This window comes from Sceloporus occidentalis, unplaced genomic scaffold (assembly GCF_023333645.1).
Source record: "Sceloporus occidentalis isolate IW3139 unplaced genomic scaffold, rSceOcc1.0.p SCAF_27, whole genome shotgun sequence".
Taxonomy (NCBI): domain Eukaryota; kingdom Metazoa; phylum Chordata; class Lepidosauria; order Squamata; family Phrynosomatidae; genus Sceloporus; species Sceloporus occidentalis.
In genome coordinates this window covers 5,890,701-5,918,524 of record NW_028317007.1, presented here as the reverse complement: position 1 = coordinate 5,918,524, position 27,824 = coordinate 5,890,701, and the positions used below count along the sequence as shown (strand labels likewise).

The following is a 27,824-nucleotide window of genomic DNA, read 5'->3' as shown; positions in this document are numbered from 1 at the left end:
GGAGTGTGTTTCAAATTAAAATGAACGTGTAGCTTTTCTCTGTAAAATTACAGAAAGGACTAAGTACACTCCAAGTAGGACTGTGAACATCAGGGCTGTGATAGGCGGCGTCTGTTCCAGCGTGCCGACTTACATTCATTCACTCTGGAATAATTTAGAACACTTACCGCTAATACAAGTAGAAAAATCTTGTTCTGTGGGCAGCAGCCATACTTTCAGACATGTTTCGTACCTTCAAGTAATTCACAAAGCCCCTAAAGAATAGCAGCAAGCCTAAAAGATAAACATAATAAGATACCAATCTTTAAGAGGCACATTAATAAGGAACAATGCTCTCGTGTGGATTATTATAATTTAGACTCTCACGCCAATATTATAATATATAATACAGATTTGTTAAAACTGTTTTGTTGGCCTCCAAGTTTTATTGTATGCAAAGATATCTTGACATTCCAAAAGATTCTAAACGATTTGCTTCCATTATGGCTATTATAAAACTTTTTGAGTAGACAGTGTTTTTTATTATTGTATTGAGCAGTATTTGTTAAGCCATATAACAGACTCACACGCATTTAGAACTAGACAGAGAATTTCATGAGCCAAGTTCATGTTTTTATGTGCCATGAGGGAAGATAAAAGAATATTAAGTCAGCCGTAAATAGGTAGGAGCCATGGCTTCCTGGCTACTGGGTTTTATCCAGCGTCTCCTGGCAATGTGCGTTGGTTCCGGACTTTTGCTTCAATCTAGTTGATTGTTAATCCATATTATTATAAAATATAAATTGTATATATATATATATATATTTTTTAACATGCATTATATGTATCATGTAAATATATAACTTTTTTTTCTTCAAAAGACTATACAGTACATGACATTTTAGCAAGACGTGTTGTGACATTGTATTGTCATCCCTCCCTTGACATGCATTAGATTAAAAAAACAGCCATTCGGGTATAGTCATGGCACCCAGCCACATAGATTCTAACTAGAGTGGACTCATGAGTTGAAGTCCAATCAAGCAGCAGGGTGGATCTGGGGATAGCTTTTCTCCCAAAATAAAAAGATTATGTAAAGCTTTTTAAATAACAGGAGCTGCACATATTTTTTTGTCATTGGACGTGATATGACTGTCTACATAATTAAATGCATCATTTGTAGAAGACTTTAATGACTTTCTATATTTGTTTATTATATAAATGTTAAACACTGCTGCACTTTTTGAATTCCTAACAAAATAAGAATTTATGTTCTAGCAGCCATTCTACATCCATAGAGGAAATATCATAGAGCTGTGGCTAGTTATATATATATATATATATATGTATATATATATATATATATATATATATATATATATATATATATATATATAAACGTTGTATGGTCATTTGATTTAAAGCAGATATATTTCTTGAAAACGGAACTCATAGAAGAAAAAAGTTGTCGGTTTTTGTTGAGTGAATTACACGGCTCAATGCTACCCAGATGGAGCTTAACACCATGCAAAATACGCTCAGTGCCAGCCAAATGGAGCTCCCGAACGAACACCTTGGAATCATAAGCTCCAACAGAAAACCCTTAGCTCAACTAGCAATAGTTTAACATCCTTGGTCCCATTGGATTCTAGCAACCAAAGCTCTACCTCCCTGGTGAAGTCTCATAGAAAACGTTTAGTTCCCCTAAAGCTTCCTAACAAATTTCATGTTTCTCTGTTACTTCTTGTTTGCTATGCTATTTAACAAGAAAATCCCATTAACGTTTTATTAAATTGATCACATTAAAAACAAATATTTGAAAATATTGTTTTTAGTTTTTGAATAATTCTATTTTTACATAATGCCTTGCGGTAAAAAAAAATACTGTCTCAGGGGCCCACTGACCCATGAAAGGCTATGGGGGGAAAAGACTTTGTGAAATAAATGGGGCTTCATTAGCATAGCCATAAAGTATCAGCTCAGTGTGGTGTTGGAGCAGGGAAAGCCATCCAAATCACATGACCGCACACAATGGAGGCCTTGAGTACTTGCAACACAAAAATGACATCGATCAATCTATGACCACAAGGGAAAGACACTAGCATGTACTTTGGCATCAATACATTGATGTTTTTACACGTAGAGACTTCCATTAACTAGTAACTTAAGCAGCATTATCCTGACTTGGAGGCATCATTATTTTGCTTTAGATGGTAAGGCAAGGAGACCCTTGGCTTTGGATCATCGCTTTCTTGGAGATTACCATAACAACAGACATGGTGGAATGAGGTTCTTAGTTGAAAGGCAGAACTGGTTAGAAATGCAAACATTACAAATGGAGCCTTCCTATTCATTTTCAATAAGCATTCAACAGATTAGAAACAGGTGTTGACCAAACAACTGATTAAGGAGACTAATCTAACATTTCCAAGCTCATCATCATGCGGGGCAGGGAAAGCCCCAAAGGTAATCTTGTTAAGTGCAAAAGGATAGAAAACTATGATCGCTAAGTAAATATTTAAAGATATATTTCTGGAATCGAGCGGATAGAACGGAAGTCCTGTGATCTGGAAGCATGAAGGCTTTTCGCATGCCTGGCTGAGCACGGCATAATGTACTATGCATTTCAAAGAGTAGTCTCTCGACTCGCAGACACACCACACGGCCCCCGGGTTTTGTAACACTCATGCATTCCCATGAATGCCGTTTTTGGAAACCAGCTATGTAAGAGTTGAAATAATCTATGCTTTAAATGAGGGGACGCTGCAAGCGTTACTTGTGAAGCTGAAAAATAACAGGATAGAAATTAATTTAAAGCGGATATTGCCTCTACGTAGCCTGCGGCACTTTCTATAATGCACATGGCGATTTCTCTGCTCAATGTAAAAATGAGCTATACATTAGGTGTCTCTCTTCCAGAACACAACGAAAAATAGCAAATGTTTGGTGATTGCTTTCACAATCATCATTTCAAAGCCATTGTGTTGGAGCCCAAGATTAGGGGGAAATGAAAAACACCGTAATAGCACAATGTATAATGCTGTTCATCATTTAAGGACAATAATGTTTTTTCCACCGGACATAGAATGACCACACAGAGTACCTCTGGTACATCTCACTGGTACAGCCCGGCCATTTTGCCCTTTATGATAAATATGTGCATTTTGATATATGTACCGAAATACAAAGCCTTTAACACCCAATCACGTGTCAGAAGTAGCATGTACGATTGCTGATTACTATTGCGGATTACTCCAACTTCTTTTTATTCTCCTGAGGAAGCCCAGATAGCGGCGAAACGCGTCGAGATACAGAAGAAATCAATCTGCATTTCCTGATCAACTTTACCAGACCCCGGACTTTGAAGTTTAAATATATCACTTATTTGAACTCAACCATCTTGTAAGTGCATTTCTACTTGCTTATATACAGCATAGGAAGTTACTGCACCATATGGTCGTTCTCTGTTTTATATCTATAGAATTTTTAAGAATAAAGAACAGACTTTACTTCTGAAGAGCCTCTTGTACTGGCACTGTTTGTGAGTGCATCTAAATATTTTCACATTTTTTTATCATACACACTATCATATATATTTTGATATATGTATGCTGGTATGCTAACAATGTAATTTATGACTTATGTTAATTTATACTATTGACTGGGGATAACATACTTTATTAGCATTACTGGTGTGCTGACTTTTTTTTTTTGTTCTTTGTTTTTTTCTTTTTTGCAACAAGAAGCAAAACAAATAGAACTGATTTTTGTGAATATTTTAGTTATACATACATCACCAATAGATTCTGCAGTGCTGCGCATTGAGTTACACAGACAAAAAATGGTCTATTTTACCAAAGTGGTGACTATTAGTTTTTTCATTGTATGACAGTGTCATGTAAGGAGTATTTGTGTGTTTGTGGCTAAACCCAAATAGTGCACATGGACCACATATGTCTCTCATATGTCCTGCCTATGTGTACATAATAATTCCAAGCTACCAAGTAATGCAGTAAGGAGTATTCCTCAATGAAACACTTCTCACATTGTCCTGAAATACAATGCTTGAGCATTACTGCCCCCCTTAAGACTTTTGGGGTTGGACATTTTGAATGGGACTTCGGAGGAATCCAATCTGACTTTCTTCTAAACCTGGAAAAAGATGTCCATCTAAGATGCATTAAGGTTTAGGAGCTGCCCTAGGGATGCACCCAGAGAATCTGCCTCCATGACTGCCATCTTTTCTATTAAGCACCAAGATGCGAAGTCATATCTCGGTGAAGTCTTGCAAAAATAGTTTAGTTCCCACTATAGCATCCAAGGAAGCCGTCAATACGCCGGTATTTTAGGTCAGTGCAGGGTAAAGCATGCCACGGAGGCTGTCCTTACAGTCCTCAGTGTAAAATGGGCAAGTTTAGGAGATCTGAGATTGTAACCAGCTCACTGGCCAGCAACACATGAGGGAGCCTGATCACCCAACAGTGCTATCTGCCTCTAGCCTTGGCCTGTACGCAGGTCCTAAGAACATGCATAAACAGAAAGTATAGGAGCTAACAGCAGCTTATTTAGAAGTTATGTAAAGTTCTGCTTTCAGAAGGGCAAGGTTGTTTCAAAAAAATGAATACGTGAATCACCACCATCACAAAAGCACAATAGTTTTATTGCTTGGTGATGACACATGCGGGTCAAGAACATCAGATGTTCTGTACTCTATGTACCGAAGAGGCCTTAGGAATTATACATTTCGCTCCAAGACTTTTGTTATTATTCCAAGAATGTAACAATTGATTATCAGCTCTGTACTTTACAGAAAACAGGAAGGTCATAGATGCACAGATAAAAGCAATATTATGTATTTCACTTAGGACATTACACGGAATGTTTTACAAATCAGAACAAAAAGAACTGGTATATTAAAACGGATGTGCACAAACTTACCGAGCACCAGGAATATCCACCACAGCCAGTACTGTCCATTGAAATATCCAGTGAAATAGTCTGAAAACTAAGGAAAAAACAAAACAGGAAAATTCTCAACCTTGACCTTGAAAGGGAGCGTAGGTGCTCATAAATAAAGCAGTCTGTCTTCAAATTACTAAATGGATCAACAGATTTTACAAAGACCTTTATCACATTGTTTGTATATACATTCATTAAACATTTTAATTAAATGCATTAATACGACAGGCAACCAATGCTACATTGTGTTAATTGAATTATTAAGGATCACTAAAAGCTTAATAATAATACAGATGAAATGTCACTAGAAATTTCACGGATTCCATAAACGATTTAGTTTTTGTCGACTCTTATATTGTAGTTTTCTACCAAAACACATCAACGTGGTTATAAGGTTCAAGGAGACCTGTCATGTTTCTACATTTTGCAGTTCAGTAAACTTACAAAAATAATAAAAAGAAAACAAGGTAATGGTGTTTACCAGTTACAATAAGAAATATATAATAAAAAGGTATAGCATTGAAGCAACCATTTCAGGGATCTGATTCTTCTTCTTAAATAGGTTATTTAGGTACATATTGTTAAGTTCATTGGTTATAGATTAGTACAGGGAGCCTGATCACTATATTACAGTCTATATTTTTTTCTAAATTGTAGTTTGACTGAAATGTATATTCAAAAATATTATAATATTATTATAAGTATTGTATAATTGTTGGAACTGCAACATAATACTTTTTTCCCCCAGATTTGTAGAAAGACAAAACAATTTCATTTGACAGTATGATTTATTGCATGACTGATGCTAAATAAATATAAAAGTATAATTTAAAAAAAAAAAAAGATGCAGTATTCCTTCAGATTTCTTAAAAAAAAAATAACCATTACATTAAAATTCATCATCCACAGGCATGCGGTGTAAGATTATACAACGTTAACGCTTTAATCTTTCCACATCAGAGATCAGGTGGAGGGCATTAGGATGGTTTATTTGCTCCCAGCAGAATCAATCGCTTAACACCGACTTGGACTTCATACAACCCATCCTCCAAGGCCAAGGCTAGGTTTCCACTTGGGTTTTTGTCCTGCGTTTTTTTCTTGATGAAAAACGCGAAGAAAACTGCCACTGCATTCTCCTGCGTTTTGGCCTTTCTGTGGAAATTGCTTTTTTGACCTTAGGCAGTTTTTCCAGCCTTTACACGTTGGAATTTTCACCCAGCTAAAAGGGATTAGGATAAATGGCAAGTATCTGCCCCCTCCTGATGTCATTTCCTTGGTAGAGTTCTACTTAAACGCCCCGGCGGACCCTTTTGTCTCTTTCCTGTGGTTTGTAAGGCATGCTTTATTCCGAATGTCTGCTCCTCTAGGAAGATTGGCCCCAAATGATGGTGTAAATTGTTTGCTGTTGCTTTTGGCACGCAGGATCCAGTTGTGTATGTTTGTTTGTAATGGCATGTTTGTTCCAAATGGTGTAAAATTCAATATGAACTTTGTTTTGTGTGAAACTGTTTGTTTCCAGCCTATTTCTCGTAGGACACACAGATACTGGGTCCATCCTCTGTATTGTAACTGTGGAAAAAAACACCATAAAAAACGCCAAGGCAAAACCCACATGGCTTTTTCATGGCGTTTTTTTCTCTCCCATAGACTTCTATTGGAGAAAAACGCCAAGATTTCCATGTAAAAAACGGCAGTGTCAACATGCTGCGATTTTGAAAAACTGCCACAGAGCCCAAAAAAGCAGAAAAACGCCAAAGAGGACTGAAAAAACGCCAAGTGGATATGGCATTGTGCGATTTCCTATTGAACAGCTAACATCTGGCCGCAGCATTTTTAAAGTGAAATTGGCTGAAAGTGGAAACCTAGCCTAACACTACTCTTTTTGGATATTAGCACCAAAGACAATGTGTACTTTAATCTTAGCAGAATGGGATATGCTACTGACCCTTCAAAACAAAAAAAGCAGCTTTTGACCTTCAGTAACCCCTATAGCTAAATGCTGCCAAGGATACCAACCTCAAAAGGCTCCCAGTCATTAAAGTCTTTTCATTTCCAAACTAGATGCTCTCGTATTTGGTTCCCAGCAGAGAGCAGAACGGGGCTAAATGAACCTTGAAGTGGTATTTGAGCCGTGTAAACCTACCGTGGTATGTATTCCTGTATTCAATACAGTAATGTATGCCCCCTAAACAGATTATCAAAGGTTTCTTTGGGATATCATTGTCATCATTTTACTATGTGAGCTCAAAGACACAAATCTTTATTGGTTTTATAAGATTAGTTAGCTATACATTGACTGATTCTGAAACAGAAAGGCGTGAAACATTCTAATGGCCAAGGAGCTGTTCTCACTAAAGGACCATCCCTGGTCAGCGTCTCCTGCATGGATGGCCTTCAAGAAGTATAGACACAGAATATCAAGATGGTGTAATGTTCAACTCTCCTGCAAACTCCAGGGTTAGTGAATACGCCACCCAGCCCATAGTCAAACTGTATCTGTGCCAAGAAGGGCACACAGATGGATCATTCAAGATAATAAATTGTTAAGCATTTAAGATTAGCGTATGATAAGCTCCTGCATCGCTGACATGATTCAAACAGTTTCATAGTCTATAACAAATAACCATGTGAGAAACAGGTTGGATTTCCGTATCTGTCACCATATCTGTGTCCAATCTGCAATATTTATAAAAACGGCCAAGGTTCCCACTTTTGCCGATCCATACCGTCCTCACAGTTTGCACTGAAAGATCACTAGATGCAGCCAGGATGCAGACATTAGACCATGGAAGACATATCCTGCGCACTCTAACCCAATAACGCACAGCATCTGTCACGGGGCAGGCTATATAATTTTACGTCCACATTACTAGGTTGGAGTGTATGAAATTATTTACTAATAGCTATTGATGTGATCTTCCTTGAGCTTCAAAAATAAAAACGCTGCAAGGAATGCAAAGTCTTGAGCTAATGTGAAGCTGCATAAATAACAGATATAAACCTGTTACTGTGTTATGTATATCCTATCCCTGGTTATTAGAAGCTTCCAGAAATAAATAAAAAGCTATGGGAGTAATAACTGTGCCAACAGTGCCACCAAGTGGCCAGACACAGACACAACAAGAACGAAAGGAGAACGTTAAGAGCAAAAGTTAGCTATTTGGAAACACATTGATAATGTCGTTTAAACAATCGATATATAGTTTTTACTTTGCTTTTACTTTTTTTTCCCGTTATTGTACCCTGCGGCTCCAAAAATGTTTTTTACTTTGCAGGATAATTACTGGAGGCAACATGAGAGTATGAAAGCTCAGAAGGCTATAAACCAGGGGCGGCCAACCTGCGGCTCTCCAGCTGCTGCAGGACTACATCTCCCATAATGCTCTTCCAGCTAAGGGGCTGGCTGAGGAGGATGGGAGATGTAACTCCAAGGGACACTCTAGTCCCCCATGCAGCCCCACCAACAAAGAATGCATATTGATGTACTTTCATATGCATTATTTTGCTCATATATTTAGACATATATATATATATATATATATATATATATAATCTTTAGGAGAAAGCAGCGCAACTCCCCCTCTCTGTTGTGAGACTGTCACACAAGTGTTTGCTGCTTAAAGAAGCCAACCACGGGCAGGAAAGTATTCCCATTCAAATATATACACGAGAGCTTTCTGTGCATGATGTCTCGTTAGACTGGAACTCTCACACAACCCAGTGCTGGAGCTGGCTGGCAGGGGTAGAGTGTGCATGTGCGCTACGGTGGAACAGTTCAACTCATGCAAGCCAAGGAACTGTGGGTGGGGAAAGAGAGCAAGACCGATGAATCCACACACGAATTTGACAAAAAACTATTAAAAGGGACATTTAACTCTCATGAACATTTAAAGGGACAGCAACGTCCATTTGTTTCCTTCCCAGGAATCACTGAATTAAAGGGCTTACTTTGATCCTCTATGTCTATCAAGAACGCAAGCAAATGCTGCCTGTTCATTTTCTCGGTAGCTGCCACCTGACATCAAGTCACACATCAGCACTCAGTGTCCTTGTGCATTCTGGGAAGGGAGAGGATTAGCAGCAGAAGTGGGGGGTTTTTTTCTTCCATAAAACAGGAAATCTCAGGATACTTCGCTTTTGTACAAATTATGTGAATGCAAAAACATGATATGATTGCACTTTTAAGTCAATTGCTCAAGTGCGGTAACAGATCTCGAAGCTGGCGTCTCAGTATAAATGCTCTCATTTTATCTCAGTCTGCTAGATAAAATTATGAATGCCTCATTTCTCAACATTGTGCTCTGCTAGGCAATGCTCAGATCTTAGGTCCCCAAGAAGAACACAGAACGAAACAAGATCTAAGGGGAAAATAAATTTGATCAAGGCTTACGAGTTTTAGAACGGTTGCAATAACAATTGTATTGCGTATCCTACACTGCTGTATAACACCATTATATCCGACATTCACAGAAAATACTCATCTGATTTGTACTGTGGAAAAAAGAACGTATCCCGTATAGAAACGCGCACTGCATCATACTTACCCTCACAATAAGAATCCATTTGATAAGCGACAGGCCAAACCCGCAGATTGCTCCATAGCGTCCCGCAATTGTGTTTGTTATACAGAAGGATAAACAAAATCCAATCCAGTTGAAAATAAAGGCCACTAAAACAAGAAATGAGTTTAATAAGTATGGTATTTATGAAACATGCCGCCTCCAAAAATGCAACATATTCTTTAAATTTGCTATAGGCTGTCCAGTAAGAAGAGAAGAGAAACAGCACTGAACTCTATTCATGAGAATAATTAAATGAATACCCTGTTTCGGGAACAGATCAGCAATCCCAAAAATGTGAGTGTCGGCACAATACAGATATCCTACACTAAGGTTAATAATGCAGAGATCATAATGTCATATTAAAAGTATTTTGGATGTGTGCAGATGAGAGTCTTTGCCTTTAAGCGTATAAAAAGAGGCCTCCAATGAAATATCCTCTTATTCCTTAAAATTCTCTCCTCTTAACATCTCCCCACCTATTGTAAACCCGAATTAAGTTCCTATCTACAAGTTCCTGTAGCTCATCTATGCTCCACTAGATGGCGGTATGTTACTCTAAGGGAGATGCATTAGACAGAGTATGCTTTATAGCCAATTAAAACAAGAATTAACATGTATAACGACTGCTCATTAAATGTGCACACTGGATTCCCCTATAAAAATCAGCAAGCATTTTATGATACTTCTTTATTTCAAATTTACAGAGTACGAATAACAAAACAATAGGTGTCCCGATGCTGGTGCACAGGCTGAGACGAATGCATTTTACAAAGATAATGCTAAACTGCATACTAGCAATCACTGTGAAAGCCCTGATCTAATTTTATAAGGTGTCAGAATAAATATGCACTAGCGCAGTACGGTGTATACTCTGCATACTAACTACCGGCCAGACAGTCACTTGTGATATACCTCGGGGGACGAGTTTGTTTTAATATGCTAAGAAAATCAATACAAAGTTATCAGCAAATATATAGCATTTTATTACATTCTTAGTGTTGTATGTATTAATGTTAGAGAGCACAAAGTACAACATTTTACAGTTACAGCTATCTTTATAACAAAGTTCATGGACATATAGGAGTAACTTCTTCATAAATGCTTCTTTTAACACCATAAGGAAGCATAATGTGTATATATATATATATATCAAATATTGCACAGAGACGCATAATACCGTATTGGCTCGGATATAGGCCGCCCCCGTGTATAGGCCGCACCCTAAAAGTTTGGTGCTTTTTTAAAGATTTTTTTTTTTTTTAATAGACTGTCTCCCCCTCCCCCACCCGAGATATGCTGCCACTCTCCCCCACCCGAGATATGCTGCCACTCTGTCCTCCCCCCCCCAAGATATGCTGCCACTGTCCTCCCCCCCCCCCAAGATATGCTGCCACTGTCCTCCCCCCCCCGAGATATGCTGCCACTATCCCCACCCCCCCCCGAGATATGCTGCCACTCGGGCCCCCCCCCCCCCCGATTTACCAGAGCAGACTCCCGGGTGTCTTGCGGGGCCGGCGGGGGACATCTACGCAATACGCGTATACAACTTCCGGTTCCGGGACTCAGCGGATGTGCCGGCACCAGAAGTTGTATACGCGTATTGCATAGGTGTCCCCCGCCGGCTCCGCAAGACACCCGGGGGTCTGCTCTGGTAAGTCTTGGGGGCAGAGGTAAAACGTATCGTGCGGACGTTCACCGCTGCCAGTGAACGTCTGCACGATGCGCTTAGACAACCTCCAGTGCCGGCACTCCCCCTGTGGGAAGTGCCGGCAGGGGAGGCTGTCTGAGCATATCAGAGAGTAGGATACGGGTCCCCTGCACCGCTGCGGGGGATCTGTATCCTAACCCCGCTGCCTGCCCGGTGCCCGGAACTGCATGTCCCGGGCGTCGGGCGCTAGACCCCGAATATAGGCCGCACCCCCACTTTAAAGACTTAAAGTGGGGGAAAAAAGTGCGGCCTATATTCGAGCCAATACGGTATATATATACGCATACACGCTATATAAAGGCAAAGTGATATTTCTGTTCTATACAAATTACTTACTGAAGAAGGCCAGCATGAAGATGCCATCATTTCCCACTCTCAGCTGATCAGCATCACTAAAGTCATCCCTTGGTGGATATTCTTCTTCCTGTTTTAATATATTTCAAAGTGGGCAAATGTCACATATGCTTTAATATGTCTATAAGGATAGACAAACATACATTCAAATCCTATTTAAATATAGATAGTTCAAAGGAAACTAAAAAACTGAAATGAAAAAGCTATATGGAGAGATGTTCTGACTTCTCGAGCGTCTTAATAGACAGCTCAGAAAACAACAATATCTTCTTGCAGTTTAGTTCATTGTCTCCCATTGTATTTTTGGAGAGAAGTTGGCAGAGGGTTATAGAATTCAGATGAAACAGAAATCCCCAGGCAGTCTTGTAAATGCGTTTGCCGTTTTATCCCATGTGGATTGCAACATCTTCAATTACCATTCAAGTGTAATTACACAGAAATCTTGTTGCTAGACCAGCTGAAGAGCAAACATATTGCTCAAAAGTGGAGTATCAATCAACCTTCTAATACCATAATTTAGCGAAATGAGAATCTTAACTCATATTAGCAAGAAAAGGTTCCACCTTCAGGTTACAGGTTGATCTTGGTATTTAGATTTTTTTCCCCCTAGCTTTCTCTTTGAAGAAATAGAAGAATACATTTTTTTAGGCCAGACGACTAAAATTACAACATCTGGAAATTGCGAAAGATGCATAGTTTGCGTTAGCGTCATAACTACACTTATCGGCAAACCATTAAGTTATTCCATGGATAAGCAGAAGCTTTTATCACATTAGAGATTGATGATAATGAATATCTTTTATGATTTTAACAAACATCTTCCACAAGTTTCATTATGTTTTAAAATCACTGTCTCTCTGTACGTTATTTAACAATCCCAATTCAAAGCCTGCATACACATGTGTAACTATGTACACACACACATTATATATTATATATATATATATATATATATATAAAACACGCACAGGGTGCCATAGCAGCAGGGACGCATGCCCGGGACTTAAATTAAAACATTGTTTTTTTTAAAAAAAACTTTATTTAACATCCTTCAAGGGGCAGAGGGGGGAGAGGTAGTGAGAAGGGGCAGGGGGGGTAGTGAGAAGGGGGCGCCAGATCCATCCACTTTTATTTTTGATAAAACATTTTCCCCCCAGGAGACTTCACCTTCAGAGTTAAGCATATGAGATAGAATGGTATAATTGTTTTAAAGGGAATGGTTAATCCAGTTTTTTTTCCTGCATTGAAAGGAACAAAAAACTAGAATATATCTGTTAAAAAAAAGGAGAAACAAAATAAAAAAGGTAAAATGGAGAATGAATGCATGTAGAACATACATTGATTTTCAATCTATTTCAGGAGACGAATGACCCTTCAGAATAGACTCAGACAGAAATAATCTCAATATTAATTGCAGAGTAATTCTAGTGCAGCAGTAGAAATATTACACGCTACTATTGTGATCGAGCTACATTTAGAACTTTGGAAGAAAATAGCTTTTTTAATAAAAATAAATAAAAATAATATTGGCATAATATGCCAGAAGAAGAGACCTAGAGAGTCTCGAAAGTTTGCAACATGATGGTTTGCGGTAGTGCTCTTGAGAATTGAATATAATTCTTATGGCAAAGAACCTGCTATAGAAAAAATAATAAGAAAAATCCAGGAAAAAGAACCACGGAATCTTTAAAATAATCTAAATTTGGATCTGAAATAGTCTCGGTACGCTGTGTTCCATTTATTTTATACAATGAGAAATGCTCAGGGAATTGTATTTTTTGCCCATCTGGGCTCTTTAGATGTTTTTGTGCGAGTCGCTTAGTACTCTTTCATTTAGAAGTCCAAGGTCAAATGTTACCAGACATACTCGTCCATTGTCACGCATTAGTAGAACTAATCGCAAAATCTTTTTTGGGAATAACTGTTTCATGATTAACGCCACACGCGGGTAAGTAAAAAATTTCATAATAATTCATGTTTAATAGCAGGTGATGGCAGGGATTCGAGCTTCAAAGGTGGAACAAGTTCTCAAGCAAAGTGTCTTTGTTCTCGGGCATGTCACTTGAGTTGGCTTTGAATGACTGTTAGATTTTATGTTAAAAAAAAAAAAAGAGTGCTGAATTACTGATTACTTCTATAAAATAAAACCCAGCATTCTTGTGTAGCCATAACTGATCAATTCATGAAACGGTAGCTTAGTAAGAGTCGCCGAGTTAAAACGGCACTAGAGTTCGCTGCACAGCAAGAAATACATTTTATATCAAAGTGTGAAATTGCTCCATACCTCTGAAGGACTGAGGAATATTTCATCAAACAGACTCCTAGACTCTCTAATTTGGCCGTGCTTAGCATGTAAAACAGAGACACAAGACAAAAATATGGACATATATATAAATTTGAAGCAGGTATACAGAATGTTAAGCCACCGACTGTACAAAACAACATTTATTTTGCAAAATTTGTAGTATTCTTCAGATAGCAAATTAAATATAGTGGATCACAATGTACTTCAGCACGTCAGATTTCACAACGATAAATAAAGGGGTTTTTAATATTCTACTGAAGTGCACAGAAAAAAAATTGATTAATATCCTTAGCATCACTACAACAATGGCTGGGATATAATCAATGAATCAAAGACCAGGCTTACACACAGTATGTTTCTTATGGAGTGAAATGTATTTTATATAAAAAAAAAAAAAAAAAAAAAAAAAAAAAAAAAAAAGCAATACATTGTTTGAAATGGTCAGGTTTTAGTATTTGCTCAATTATAAGACGACCCTGATTATAAGACGACCCCCCAAAATCAAAATATTAATTTAGGAAAAAACCAAAAAGCCTGAATATAAGACTACCCTATAGGAAAAAAGTTTTACTAGTAAATATTAATTCATGTAAACTATTTTTTCATATTTAATAAAAGCTATGATTGAGAAAAATATATATTTTTTTCTTTCCTTTTATTTGCCAACCTGCCCCCCCAGTTATGCACATCTGCCCCCAGAAATGCCTTATACCCCCATTTGCCACTCTGCCCCATGATGTGCCTTTTAACCCTCTATATGCCACTGCCTCCAGAAATGTCTTATACGCTCCTATATGCCACTGTGCCCCCCTATATGCCCCTCTGCCCCATGATATGCCTTATACCCCTATATGCCACTCTGGCATATAGGGGGTTAAAAGGCATATCATGGGGCTGAGTGGCATATAGGGGGTTAAAATGCATATATACTGCTAAAAGCAATCACACTCCTATCAAGCCAAGGCAGCCAGTACATGCTGGAACCTGAGGATGATAGTAGTGTGATTACAGCCTCCCTATTCCATGCTACCCCCTTACACATCCATGCTATCACACACACACTCATTCACAAACATTTAAATAATCATTCATTCCATTAATCACACATACTTGATCAAACCCCCCACCCCCTTACCTGAACTGCAGATCTCCCACTCGCAGACTTCTGCAGGGGCCCGGCTGTGCGGGCAACTTCTCTGGCCCCGCCCCCAGAGGAAGGAGGGGGGAGGTAGAGTTATGCGAGGACTGTGCTAGCTTCCTGTTCTCCTGCTGCTAGTAGCAGAGACGCTGCTCGCAACCAAAGCCCGGTAAGCAGCATGGCCGCAGCAGACATTTTTTTGAGGTCTGATCAGAAGACGACCTCGATTATAAGACGAGGGGTATTTTTCAGAGCATTTGCTCTGGAAAAAACCTTGTCTTATAATCGAGCAAATACGGTATATATATTTTTTTACATTCCAGCTTTAAGTAAAATAACAAAATGCTTTTTTATCCAACAAAGAGCAGCGATGTCTTTTCAAACCCAAAATATATAGTTAGCAACACTAGATACACAGCATAAGCTGGACAAAACCACAATTTCATTAGCTAGGATGTTAACCCACCTTCTAATCTAATGCGATAATGGCTAACCAATGGAACATCAAGCTATAGCGATCCATATCAAAACCAATAGGAGCACTTTCCTGCCAACCGTCAAATTGTGCGTTAGGCAAATGCTTTGTTTTCCATATTTTAGCACGAAGTACTTTAATGTGCATCCTTGTAAAGTAGAGGTGTGGGGGACGTTAGACTGTCCCTCTTTAAGGGTTCTGCTTAATCCCTTCAGCGTCAGACTGGTTTGGAACAGTCTTCTTTACATATTGCCTCTGTCACCGAAGATGCGAAATACACACATATACACGCGCTAAATAGGTGTTGAGCTGTATGTATTCAGCAACTAGTGTTATCTAGTTCCACAAGAGACGATGGCACTTCATTGTGTGTTATTTTGTGGATGCTAAAATAGCCCTGTAGAACAAGATAAAGTGAAGTGCTTTCCTCTCACGCTACACAGAACACCATGTGATATTAAAGCCTTTTAATGTGCTTCGCAAACATTTGGCCACCATGTGTCCTGCTGACACCAATTCCAGCCCAAGGATAGATGAGACTATACAACTAAACACTATACCCATGACTAGAAATTGCAATAATCAACATGCAGACATAAAGATATGATCCCTTCACTGTAGAAAAACTATTCTCCCCGGAGTCAAGGGACTTTTATATCTGTATCTGCCATGCATATATTTAAATAATCTACCGTTGGAATATGCTTATTTGTAAAGCCTTCTTATACAAAGACAAACAGTTGTTTTAAAGCTGGTACACTTTCCAAAATTATTAATACTAATATTTTGCATACACATGCACAGCCCCTTAATAAATCCCTCAAAAGCGCAATTAAAAACGAAAGCGGAAAATATAAGACTGAGTCTGCTCCAATATATCATGGGAGAGGCTACAGGATATTTAATTATTATGTCTGGGCCGGGAAAATAACACAGTCATATTTACTTCTTCTGTCCCAATGCTTTCTAAAAGCTTATGTAGAAAAAGAATAACAAGTGGTTATTGCCCAAAACACTAATAATCTTTTATATCAGACATCTGAAGCCATAAATTTCAGTCCTCTAGTTCCGTGCACTGCTAGGGAAATATAACAAACCAGATCCAAGACTGGCAGAGTTTAGGACCCACGGGAGGAAAATACTGTTTTGTTCCCGAGAAACCCAATTATTTCTTGAGGCATTGTCACTTTTATGTCATTGGTGCTTTATTTTGTTTGCCCAATAAAATGTTTCAGGGCAAACGTTCCTAAAAATACCTAGAAATGAAGCAAAAGTTTTAACTGGTATTCTTTAATGGGGCAATGAACACTCAGTATACATTGTGACATATATTTAACTAATCACGTTCGGAAAAGCACTTATTTTAGTCAGAGGTTCGATGGGATTTAAAAATGTATCAACGGTAATCAGCAAAAAGTGTTTTTCCTTTTCACAATTTATTATATTTTTGCATATATGTCACACTTAAATGTTTCAGATCAATGCACACAATGCCACGATCTAAAGAAATTCTAGAACAGATGAGAGACAAAGTCATGACTGACATCTATCAGTCTGGGAAGGGTTACAAAGGCATTTCTACGGCTCTGGGACTCCAGCGAACGACGTTGAGAGCCATTATCTATAAACGAAGAAGACCTGAAGTGGTGGTGAACATTCCCAGGAGTGGCTTTGCCTACAAAACTTCCTCCAAGAGAACATCAGTGACTCATCCAGGAGGTCACAAAGCCAGACTAACATGTAAAGAACTGTAGGCCTCACTTGCCTCAGTTAAGGTCAGTGTTCATGACTGCACATTAATGGCAACGATGGGAGAGCGGCAAAGTCAAAACCACAATGGCTCACCTTTGCCAAGAAACATCTTGATGACCAAAGACTTTCAGGATAATATTCTGTGGACTAATCGATCAAAAGTGGAACTTTTTGGAAGAAATGGTCCCGTTACATCTGGCATAAAACTAACACAGCATTCCTCAATATGAACTTCATACCAACAGTAAAACATGGTGGTAGTAGTCTGATTTCTTGGGGCTGCTTTAGGACCGGGGTGGCTCGCCATAATCAATGGTACCATTAATTCTGCTCTCTACCAGAAAATATCCAGGCATCAGTTTGTAAAGTAAAGCTCACGCGCAGTTGGGTTATATAGGGGGATAATGCTCCAAACACACAGGCAAGTCCACCTCTGAATGGCTCAAAATGAATGGTTTGGAGCAGCCTAGTTAAAAGTCTTGACTTGAATCCGATTGAGATGCTGTGGTATGATTTTAAAAATGCAGTTTCTGCTCACCCCCCCCCTCCAATGTAGCCGAATTAAGACAATTCTGCCAATTCACATCCTCCACATCTTTGATTAACTCTTCACCCTTAATAAATTAAATGATCATTCAAAGCTAAAAAGCAGCATTTTGCCCATGTTATCTTTGTCTTATATTAAAACTAGATAATAAAGCTTGTGGTATGGTGTACTCAGTGGACGGGATGATATTTGTTACATCATTGTAAACAACATTTGGTGTATAAACTCTTTACCAAGTAATCCTGAGTGAGGGTATAAAGAATTTCACCTTAATTATGTAGTCCTAGAAAAAACTGACATACAATTGTCCATGATAATCATGTCCAATCATTATATTATATATATATATATATATATATATATATATATATATATAGTTAGTCGGGGTGAAACGTTTGGAATATATATATATATATATATATATATATATATATATATATATATATATATATATATTCCAAATGTTTCACCCCGACTAACTGGTGGTAGTGCATCTTATACAGTTCCTGTTCAACCAAGGCAGAGGGGAAACAGCAGCCCCCACGGAAGTGGGCAAGCGGCAGCAGAAGATCTGCAGTTCAGGTAAGGTGGGGGAGTAAATGAATGTGTGTATGTGTGTACATGTGTACGTGTCGATCCATGTGTAGGGGGCACAGGGAGGCTGAAAGTGATGTGCATGTACTGGCTGCCTGAGCATGATAGGAGTGCAATTGCTAACAGCCATCAATCACACTCATATCATGGCCAGGCAGCCAGTACAATAACTTTATGTAATATATATTTTTTTTTTCATTCCGGCCCCCAAAAATAGGGGTGCGTCTTATACATGGGGAAATACGGTAATTGCAGCATAACGCCAGTAAAATTGGCTCAAGGGTGTAAGGGCAAAATGCAAGTTACATTGCATCTAAGGCATGACACTGGTTATCAATTATATTCAACAGTGTTTTTTACTTTGAAGGTAAGAGGGCGTTTTGCTGACCTCTTCCGTTTCAAAACAATGCAATGACATACTGCGTTACTTAGTTACCCAAGTCTGTCTTATATAAAGATTCGTTGGATGATCTGAAACATTCAAATGTGACAAATAAGAAAAATAAAAAATTGTAAAGGGAGCAAATACTTTTTCACAGCACTGTATGTGGAATGCAAAAGCTATAGTTCCTGGTATTTTAAGCTTATGTTCCTTTAGGACTGATTCTTTTAAGGTATATATTTTTTCCCATTAACACTGCAAAGATTCAGACAATAAATCAGCCTATGATTAATCTGTTTTCTTTGTTGTAAAACATGGCTGATGCAAGGACCCAGACTTAAGGGGAAGGCATACTTCCTGAAGACATCTACTATTTCAGCCAACACATAGGTGTTGCGAATCTGAACCTCTACAAGTCTTGCTGTAAGAGCTTTTGACTTGCGGAAGGTGTTATCTTTTGACTTATTTGTAGATTACATTGTGCACATGCTACAGTACTGCCGTGTCTCGGGCAGTTTTTTATTTCCTATTAATTTTGGCCCAGCCAGTTATTTCTTGCTCTCAACTTAGAGCTCTCTCTAGGTTTACAACTGCCTGGGTATTTAATCATCATTCACACTGTATCAGTTTAGTCTCAGCAGATCACAACTGGTTTAAGGGTGGTTATTGCATATACTAGTCAAGCAAATCACTGTAAAAAACAGGGGATGTGCAACATAAAGAGATTAATCTAGTTAGAGCCAGTGAGAACCATGTTCACCAATGCCTTAATGTCAACAGAAAGAGAAATAAGCAACACCCTATGGTATACAGTTCAATTTACTTTTGTTACAGTGCTTGGCAGATTTCCTAATAAAATGATGACATCCCACACATCTCTAGGAAAACTAACTATTGAGAGATTTTGGTCTGGAATTTGGTCTAATTGCCACAACCAGAAAAAGCAAAATAGGATAAGAAAAAACAAAAACAAAACAATCCTGTATAAAGTTTCAGTCACCGGCAACACTTGACTCAATGACCACAAATGAAACTCAAACAAGCGTTTGCTTACTTACTCTCTGTGCTGCTTGCGCGGCTGCTGTGGCCATTGCAGCAGCCTTGGCCTTCTCAGCCTCGTCATAGGTTGGAAGGGTGGTTGCTACACTGTAAGGAGGTGGCACAGGGTAGAATTCATTGTGTGTTTCTATTGACAAACAAAAGGAAACCGTCAACACAAAATAAGGAAGACATTTTACTTTCTAGAGGTGGGGTTTGGCAAAATCCTTTATGATGAATTTGCCACAAGAAAAATACGTAACGTAAATATTAAATGTTGTGTTACTTTTTAAAAATTATTTACCATGTTGAGATTTTTTTTTCTTTTCTTTAAAGTTTTGTCATAGTAAGACTAAGGTGATAATGTTTTACGACAATTCAGAAAGCTTAGTTTTAACGATTGCTAAGGGTTCACCCCGGGTATCACTATATGGTATATATGTGCCACTACATACCACCAACATAGCTGATATTAACATATCTAAACACACAACACGCAGGAGCATACAAGAGAAATGAAGGAACACACCAACATAGACAACATCCCATATGTAGAATATCAGTGCACTCTCTTCAATGAATTGACCTCCTATATGCTTGTCTTGGGGCACAGAACGGAACACTTTGTTGACTTTTGTACAAGTTCCAGTAACGTCTTTTCAAGGGCATTCAACTTTTGGTACTGTGAAGTTATTTGCATTATCTAGGATGATACAACTAGCAGACGCACCTGCATCTGTGGTTCCTTCCACGGCAATGCTGCTGTACGGTGGAGGAGATACATCCACTGTAGAGGAGGCTGATGACTGTGCAGGCTGTGAAGAGGTTGAAGGCTGTTCCGTGGTTGCGGCTTCTGAAGGGTCATCCTCATTTTGAAGCTTATAAAAAAAAAAAAAAAAAAAAGGAAAAGGTGAGAAAAGTTACATCCGCTGCACAGAACTTCAGACAGACTAGTGTCCATGCATAGCTTACACTATACAACCATAAGTATGTGGGAACCCGTCCTAATTATAGAGTTTAGGTGTTTCAACTACACCCATTGCTAACAGATGTATAAAATCAAGCACATAGACAAACATCGGCAGTAGAATTAGGGATGCAAAAATATCGGTGCAAGAGGACATGGTAAGAGTTTGTTGTGAACCAGAGTGACCTGCAGAGAGCCCTGACCTTAACTGAACACCTATGGAATTGAATGCCGATTGCTAGCCAGGCCTTCTCATCCAACATCAGTGCCTGACATCACAAATGCTTTTTTGGCTGAATGGACACAATTTGCCACAGACACACTCCAAAATTTTGTCTAAAAACTTCCTAGAGGGGTGGAGGCTGTCATAGCTGCAAAGGTGTGGACAACTCCATATTAATGCCCAAGGTCATATGACGGTCAAGTGTCCACATACTTTTGGTCACTGATCATAAATCAATAATGCCTTGTGGGCATAATATATTACTTACACATAGTGTGTCAGTTATATAAAACATGGTGAAAAGTTTGACAACTGGAACAATAATAAATAGAATAGTCTCATCAAAAGGAAACACCTTTGGGTTGCTATTGTGCCAGGGCCACTAGGTTGCATTTTTAGACATTTCCCAATTTATGAGAGAGAGAGAGAGAGAGTATGTGTCCGACTGTGGGCATATGCAGTGCTAATGAACCAAGGCACTATGATTCATAATGTTTGCCTCTCAGGTTCCTTTCTTTTAGTAAAATTAGAGTGGAAGTCACTCAAAACATTTGTTTACTTTACAATCAGCTGCTATCCACTTTCGGCCAGGCATTGCTAATGCGTGGGCCAAAGTTGTATACATAGACAACTGATGGTGTGCTTCCAACACATTCTCACCTAGAGACCGGGTCCAAGACCAAACCCTGCCAGTAGCTGTCATCATACTCGCCAACATGTTGGGTGTCCGAACCAGGTCGCTTTTGTTGGAGAGTGTGGCAGCTCCGACCATTCTGCAGAAGAACAGACCTCCAACTAATTTACAGCTCCCTTGTCTCGTCAGAAAAGTTGGGAGGTATGTCATATCTAGTACATCAATTTTTCCTGATGTAGAAACTCAAACCTTAATAATTATTCAGGATATCTTTATGGCTACCCCATGCAGGATTAAATTCACTCGCTGTATTAGCCTCTGCTGGGAGGTTCCGTTTATCGTCAACAAGCTTATGTGCCATCAAGCTGTACTGGGTGAGCTAAGAGGCTCACACAGAAACATTGCAGAACAATGGTTACTCCTTTCACAAATATCTTCTGAAAATAAGAACTTTGTTACTTAATTTGAACCTGCCTGCCATGGTGAGAGATCACAGCTATGTGCACTTGTAAGCCTCTCTCTTTCTGAATCCGCTATAAAACAGATTACCCACGTCTAATTAAGAGTTTAAATAAGCAACCAGAAAATTAAATACATGTTGGTGAAATAAGATTAAAAATACATAGGATTTAGATACATAAGCCACTGTGCAATGCGAGAAAGAAACATCACAAAAAGCCAATGTTTTCAAACAAACCGCAATGTTGCTTTTTCACATTTATCTCATTATTTTTCTATAAACAAAATACTTGCATAATCCAGTTTAACTTGTACCAAACTGCATACTGTAAACTTTGTCACGCCAAGGAGCTGCTCCCAAGCGTGCAAAAAGTAAAGACTGCCACTGGGCAGGGCTGAAGGCAGGAGGCCCACTGGGCAGGGCTGAAGGCAGGAGGCCCACTGGGCAGGGCTGAAGGCAGGAGGCCCACTGGGCAGGGCTGAAGGCAGGAGGCCCACTGGGCAGGGCTGAAGGCAGGAGGCCAAGACCACAGCGGGTGCTACTCCTGTCAGCTAAGAACAGGAAACTGTAGCTACAATTCACACAGGCTTGCCAAAATTGGACAATGGAAGACTGGAAGAACGTTGCCTGGTATGATGAGTCTCCATTCAGACGGCATGGTCAGACTTTGGCGTAAACAACATGAAAGTATGGATCCATCCTGCCTTGTATCAACGGTTCAGGCTGGCGGTAATGGTGTGGGGGACATTTTCTTGGCACACTTTGGGCCCCTTAGTACCAATTGAGCATTGTTTAAGTGCAACAGCCTACCTGAGTATTGTTGCTGACCATGTCCATCCCTTTATAACCACGGTGTACCCATCTTCTGATGGCTACTTCCAGCAGGATAATGCTCCATGTCACAAAGCTAACATCATCTCAAACTGGTTTCTTGAACATGACAATGAGTTCACTCTACTCCAATGGCCTCCACGGTCACCAGATCTCAATTCAGTAGAGCACCTTTGGAATATGGTGAAACGGGAGATTCGCAGCATGGTTGTGCAGCCGATAAATCTGCAGCAATTGCGTGATGCCATCATATCCATATGGACCAAAATCTCCGAGGAATGTTTCCAGCACCTTTTAGAAAGTATGCCACGAAGAATGAAGGCAATTCTGAAGGCAAAAGGGGGAACCAACCCTGTACTAGCAAGGTGTACCTAATAAAGTGGCCAGTGAGTATATATACACAGCAATATAGTTATATTAGACTTGTGGATGAAGACGAGCCTGAAGCTTGGCCATTTAGCTGAAGTTTTCTGGGAAAAGCATTTTATTCTGGCCAAGTGGACAGCCCATTCCGTATTCAACTATTAGCTAATTAGGAAGCTCTAATTATGCAACATAACCTGTATTACCCGACAACCATCCACTAGCACCAGCATGGGCAAATAAGCATCATAGGATCTGAAATTCACCTAAAATCAAAGAACGCTACAATCTGACTACCTCTGATGTATAGCATGTGTACCAGTTATGTAGTGTGTTGGATGTATGTAATATATATCACACCAAAACATATACACACAGTACTATGCAAATATCTTAGGCAGGTATGTAGAAATGCTAAAAAAAAGTTGTTAATAGTTTATTTTTATCATTTATCAAAATGCAATGCGAGTAAACAGAAGAACAATCTCAATAAAATCAATATTTGGCCTTCAAAACAGCATCAATTCAATTCTTCTAGGTACACTTGCACAAAGTCATGGATTTTGTAGGCATACAGTTACGCGAATGAATAAACAATAACAAACAAATGCTAATGATCAACTTAATATGTAGCCTAATATACAGTAATTAACTAAAACGGTTACAGTTCTATAGGAGGAATAAAGCTGGGTGAGGAACAGCCAAACTCACTAACAAGATGAGGTTGCTTAATGTCAAAAGTCACACATCATGGCAAGACTGAGCGCAGTAACAAAACACATGGTAGTAATACAAAAAAAAAAGTTGGCAACAAATATATAAACATAATATAAATGGTTTATATAATATGAATGGTTTTGGTTCTATGAATTGGCCAAAGCATAATTAAGCTCACCCGCCACGTCAAGGCACACTCTCAATAAAGTGAGAAACTACTCTCACCTCCTACATAGTGGGCACACAAAGCAGTTTATACTGCTACCAAAACCTTATTAATGTGTTGGGGGAGGTGCACGTAAACCTCCTCCGAATTAACCCCTGGACAACCAGACAAATAACAAGCCAACAACCTCACATATGTGCAAGCAGAGAAAAGAAAAATGTCAGTGTAAGCTAGTCTGAGGTTTAAATTTTAAGCCTGGGCCTAGCTTAGTGCACCAACATTTTTCTTTTCCCTAGTTATCAGTGAGGTTTCTCCCACGCAGAACTTTCTAGGCAGACAAGGTTTTTTCAGATCTTATGTCAAAGTTTTTTTTTGAAGAAACACAAAGAAATGGGCAATGTCGAGGACTGAAGACGCAGTGGTCAGCCAAACAAACTTAGTACAGCAGGTGAAAGACACATCATGCTTGCTTCCCTTCGCAATCAGAAGATGTCCAGCAATGCCATCAGCTCAACATTAGAAGAAGACAGTGGGACCCTGGTACACCCATCTACTGAACTCTTGACGCAGACCTACAGCTGAGCTAGAAGCCTCAGTTGCTCCTGCAGTTTCGAACACAATGATTTTATGTCCCCAAGCTGCTTCTCTATGTTGGACTCTCCTGTTCTCCAATAGCAAAGAACTTTTTTTTTTTGGATTATATGGTGCTGGCTGCCTGGGTCCGACACTGTGGTCGTGTTATAGCATATTTCCCCCTTTTTTAATAAATAAAAAAAGTGAAGTTGCTATTACTGCTATCACAAGTGGTCAGGATTTATCTGGCAACCCTATGTGTAATAAGGCTACTCATCCACAGGATTCATGCATGAGCGTGTATAACAGAAGAATGTATAAATAAGAGATCATTTACAGAAGGTGTCAGCTCTTGCCAGTCAGGGAAATCAAGACAGCAGCTTTATAGCCAAAGTGCATGTAAGAAGAAAGCAGGAGCAGCGAGGGTTCAGCTCATAAACCAAATCAGTGAAGAATCTACATGTCTGGGTACAAATTATTATACCTGAATGCTAGTTTATGATGACAATTTTAACTTATGTTGTTGAAATGCTACGTATAATATAAAAAAGTATATTGGGTACAATAATGGTGCTTAGAACCAGGGTGGTCAAGAGAATAATGCGTTGACAATCCACGAGACTGAAGCAAAGGTCTAGAAGAAACCGATTATATTGCCAGGCGCATAATACAAACACCATATTAGCCTTATGGAAGCAAATCATACTTTAGAACCTTTTAGAATGTTAAGCTGCCCTGGGAAACAAACAGAGAACTTGTTCTGCTAGGATAGAGAACTTATTCTGCAAGGCCAAACATTTTAGCATGATACGCTAACTGACAATATACCATACCAAAGCGTAAGGTTTATACTTATTCCTAAAGGTGCTGTTCCCACTTGCTCTGGTATATTTATTCGTTTTGTTATAAAATATAACATTAGAAACCACATTCCTAGTGAACACCTAAAACCATCCAGACTTGTTTTTTAATCCTGTAAACATCGGCTTCACCTATTAAGTTTGCTGGATCCCATTTACTTGTTATTTAACACAAAAGCAAGCACTGGTAGATGTGTTAAAGTGTATTAAGATAGCACACCAGCGAGTATAAATGTACATAAGCAGAACATCAGCTTTCCCTACAATCCTAACATATGCGCCGGTGTCCGTTTAGGTGACAATGTTCACTTATTCGTGAAGTCGTGTTCTTGAACTAGCGAACTTTACACTTCATGATTCACACCCATCAGCCTGAGACATAATGTATCGCAATCAAATGACTCTGTCTGGGTAATAAAACCAGGATCCCCAAAGACCAAATGCTGATCTGACCACCTTCTACATGTCAAGCTATTGAACCGTTTCCACCTGACCGCTCTTTTAATGTTAAAATACATATAAATCTTGAGATCATTGTTCCTGGGCGAGCTGCCAGCTGCCTTTATGCTTTATAAATGCAAGTTATTTCCATGGCTGATGTTACCGTGAATGCCACGGCTCTTCGTCATGAATCACATCTTCCTGCTCAGAGTCCATGGCTGAAACCTGAAGGTTCTCTTATCCGAAAGCCATTCGAATGGTTGTCCTCTACTAATACATAAGTGACGCGTCTTCTAGGGCTTACTGCCAAAGTTACTTTTATGAAGCAAATAAGCATAATGTGCTGATTAACTTATCGCAAGGATTGCGCAATGATGTTACCCCAAAATTCTTAAAAAGAGTTTGTTTCCTTAAATATGTACACGTAGCTTGGGGCACTTACTCTCCTCTGTGTTTCTGACAAGTGGTGCGGCCATGAATTTAGTACAGAAAAACAGGCTCCCACTTTTGGGTTCAAAGAAGACATTTCTACATACAAGGTTCTCGGTGCGGACGTGCAGCCAACAAGACACAAAAGAGCATAAATAAGTAACATTAAATGTTTCAAATTCTGGTGAAGTTCTAGGATGTATGTATTTTTTTTTACTGTTAACCTCACACTATTATTATTATTATGGCCAAACAATTCCTTAACTCAGTAACTCAGGCCATGCTCACTTGGGCGGTTGCCCATCATGGAATACGGCACGCTCTGATGTTCTCTAGATGTACAGTCAATTAAAGTTAAAAGAATGACAATAGAAATAAGAATCAGGTAGGATGACCACATTGGCCATCAGTTAATGAGCAGCACGCTTAAAGTGAATTCATACACCCAAAGTACTGCAGGGCAACATGTGACAAGTATGTGTTGCCAATAACAAGCAGTCCAAATACTTGACTCACTTTTTCTGTATTTATATTTGGAATAGAAACATAGAAATTGAAGGGAGACAAGAACCATTTGCTCATCTAGTATGCCCATTTTTCCTGATGTAGAGCTCTCAATCAGGCTTTGGTCTCGTTTTAGATTCAGGATAGCTTTATGTCTATCCAACTAATCCTTAAATTCCCTCGCTGTATCAGCCTCTACCTCTTCAGATGGCAGGCTATTCCATTTATCTACCACCATACTGGTAAAGCACAGCTTCCTTACATGACATCATATTTTTTGGAATAGTTCTTATGGGACGAAACAGACACGGGATTAAATGCAGTGCCTCGATGAGCGCATTATATGACATAAATCAATGTAGACAGAAGGCATTTCCCAGGATTTGTCACATTGGGGTTATCTGTGAGTATTTTGGCACGAGGAGTCTATCGATTACATGGTTTCTTCATTCAGTTAACATACAAAGGAACTTACACACAATATCCTATCCCTATCGCAGCTGTATAAATAATTCTAGATCTTATGACGTGTAATAAGGTAACACATGTCACTAAACAGTTATGCAGCTTTACAGATAAGCAGAAACGCAAGGCCTTACAAATGGAAAATGAGAGAACAATTGGACAGCGACTAATCACTGTTTAGTCTGCATTCCAAGATGGAGACTTAAAAACTGCAGGCTGGACGCATATATTACAAGCTACAAGGGCAGGCATGAAGAGCCTACACAATCGCACTGCAGCGAACGAGAAATAAAGCGTATTGAACCAACACCGCCTCCATACATGACACATAACAGTGACGTCAGCCCAGCTCTTACCACTTGGTATCGATTGGCCGCTTGGAGGTATTGGTGATCCAT

At 39.1% G+C, this 27,824-nt stretch overlaps 1 protein-coding gene across 2 annotated transcripts; it reads right to left on the bottom strand.

Moving 5' to 3' along the window:
* Positions 1-169: 169 nt before the first annotated feature.
* Positions 170-27,824, bottom strand: LOC149299886 (NEDD4 family-interacting protein 2-like). 2 transcript variants are annotated; one of them, XM_089485923.1, is made up of 8 exons: positions 27,783-27,824; positions 20,524-20,671; positions 19,814-19,941; positions 13,847-13,906; positions 11,545-11,632; positions 9,483-9,607; positions 4,918-4,984; positions 170-273 (listed from the first exon to the last, which is right to left on the bottom strand). In XM_089485923.1, the coding sequence occupies exons 1-8, from the start codon at positions 27,822-27,824 to the stop codon at positions 170-172; spliced, it is 762 nt and encodes a 253-aa protein (XP_089342049.1). The 2 variants fall into 2 exon arrangements, with proteins under 2 accessions (XP_089342049.1, XP_089342050.1); XM_089485924.1 differs by lacking the exon at positions 13,847-13,906.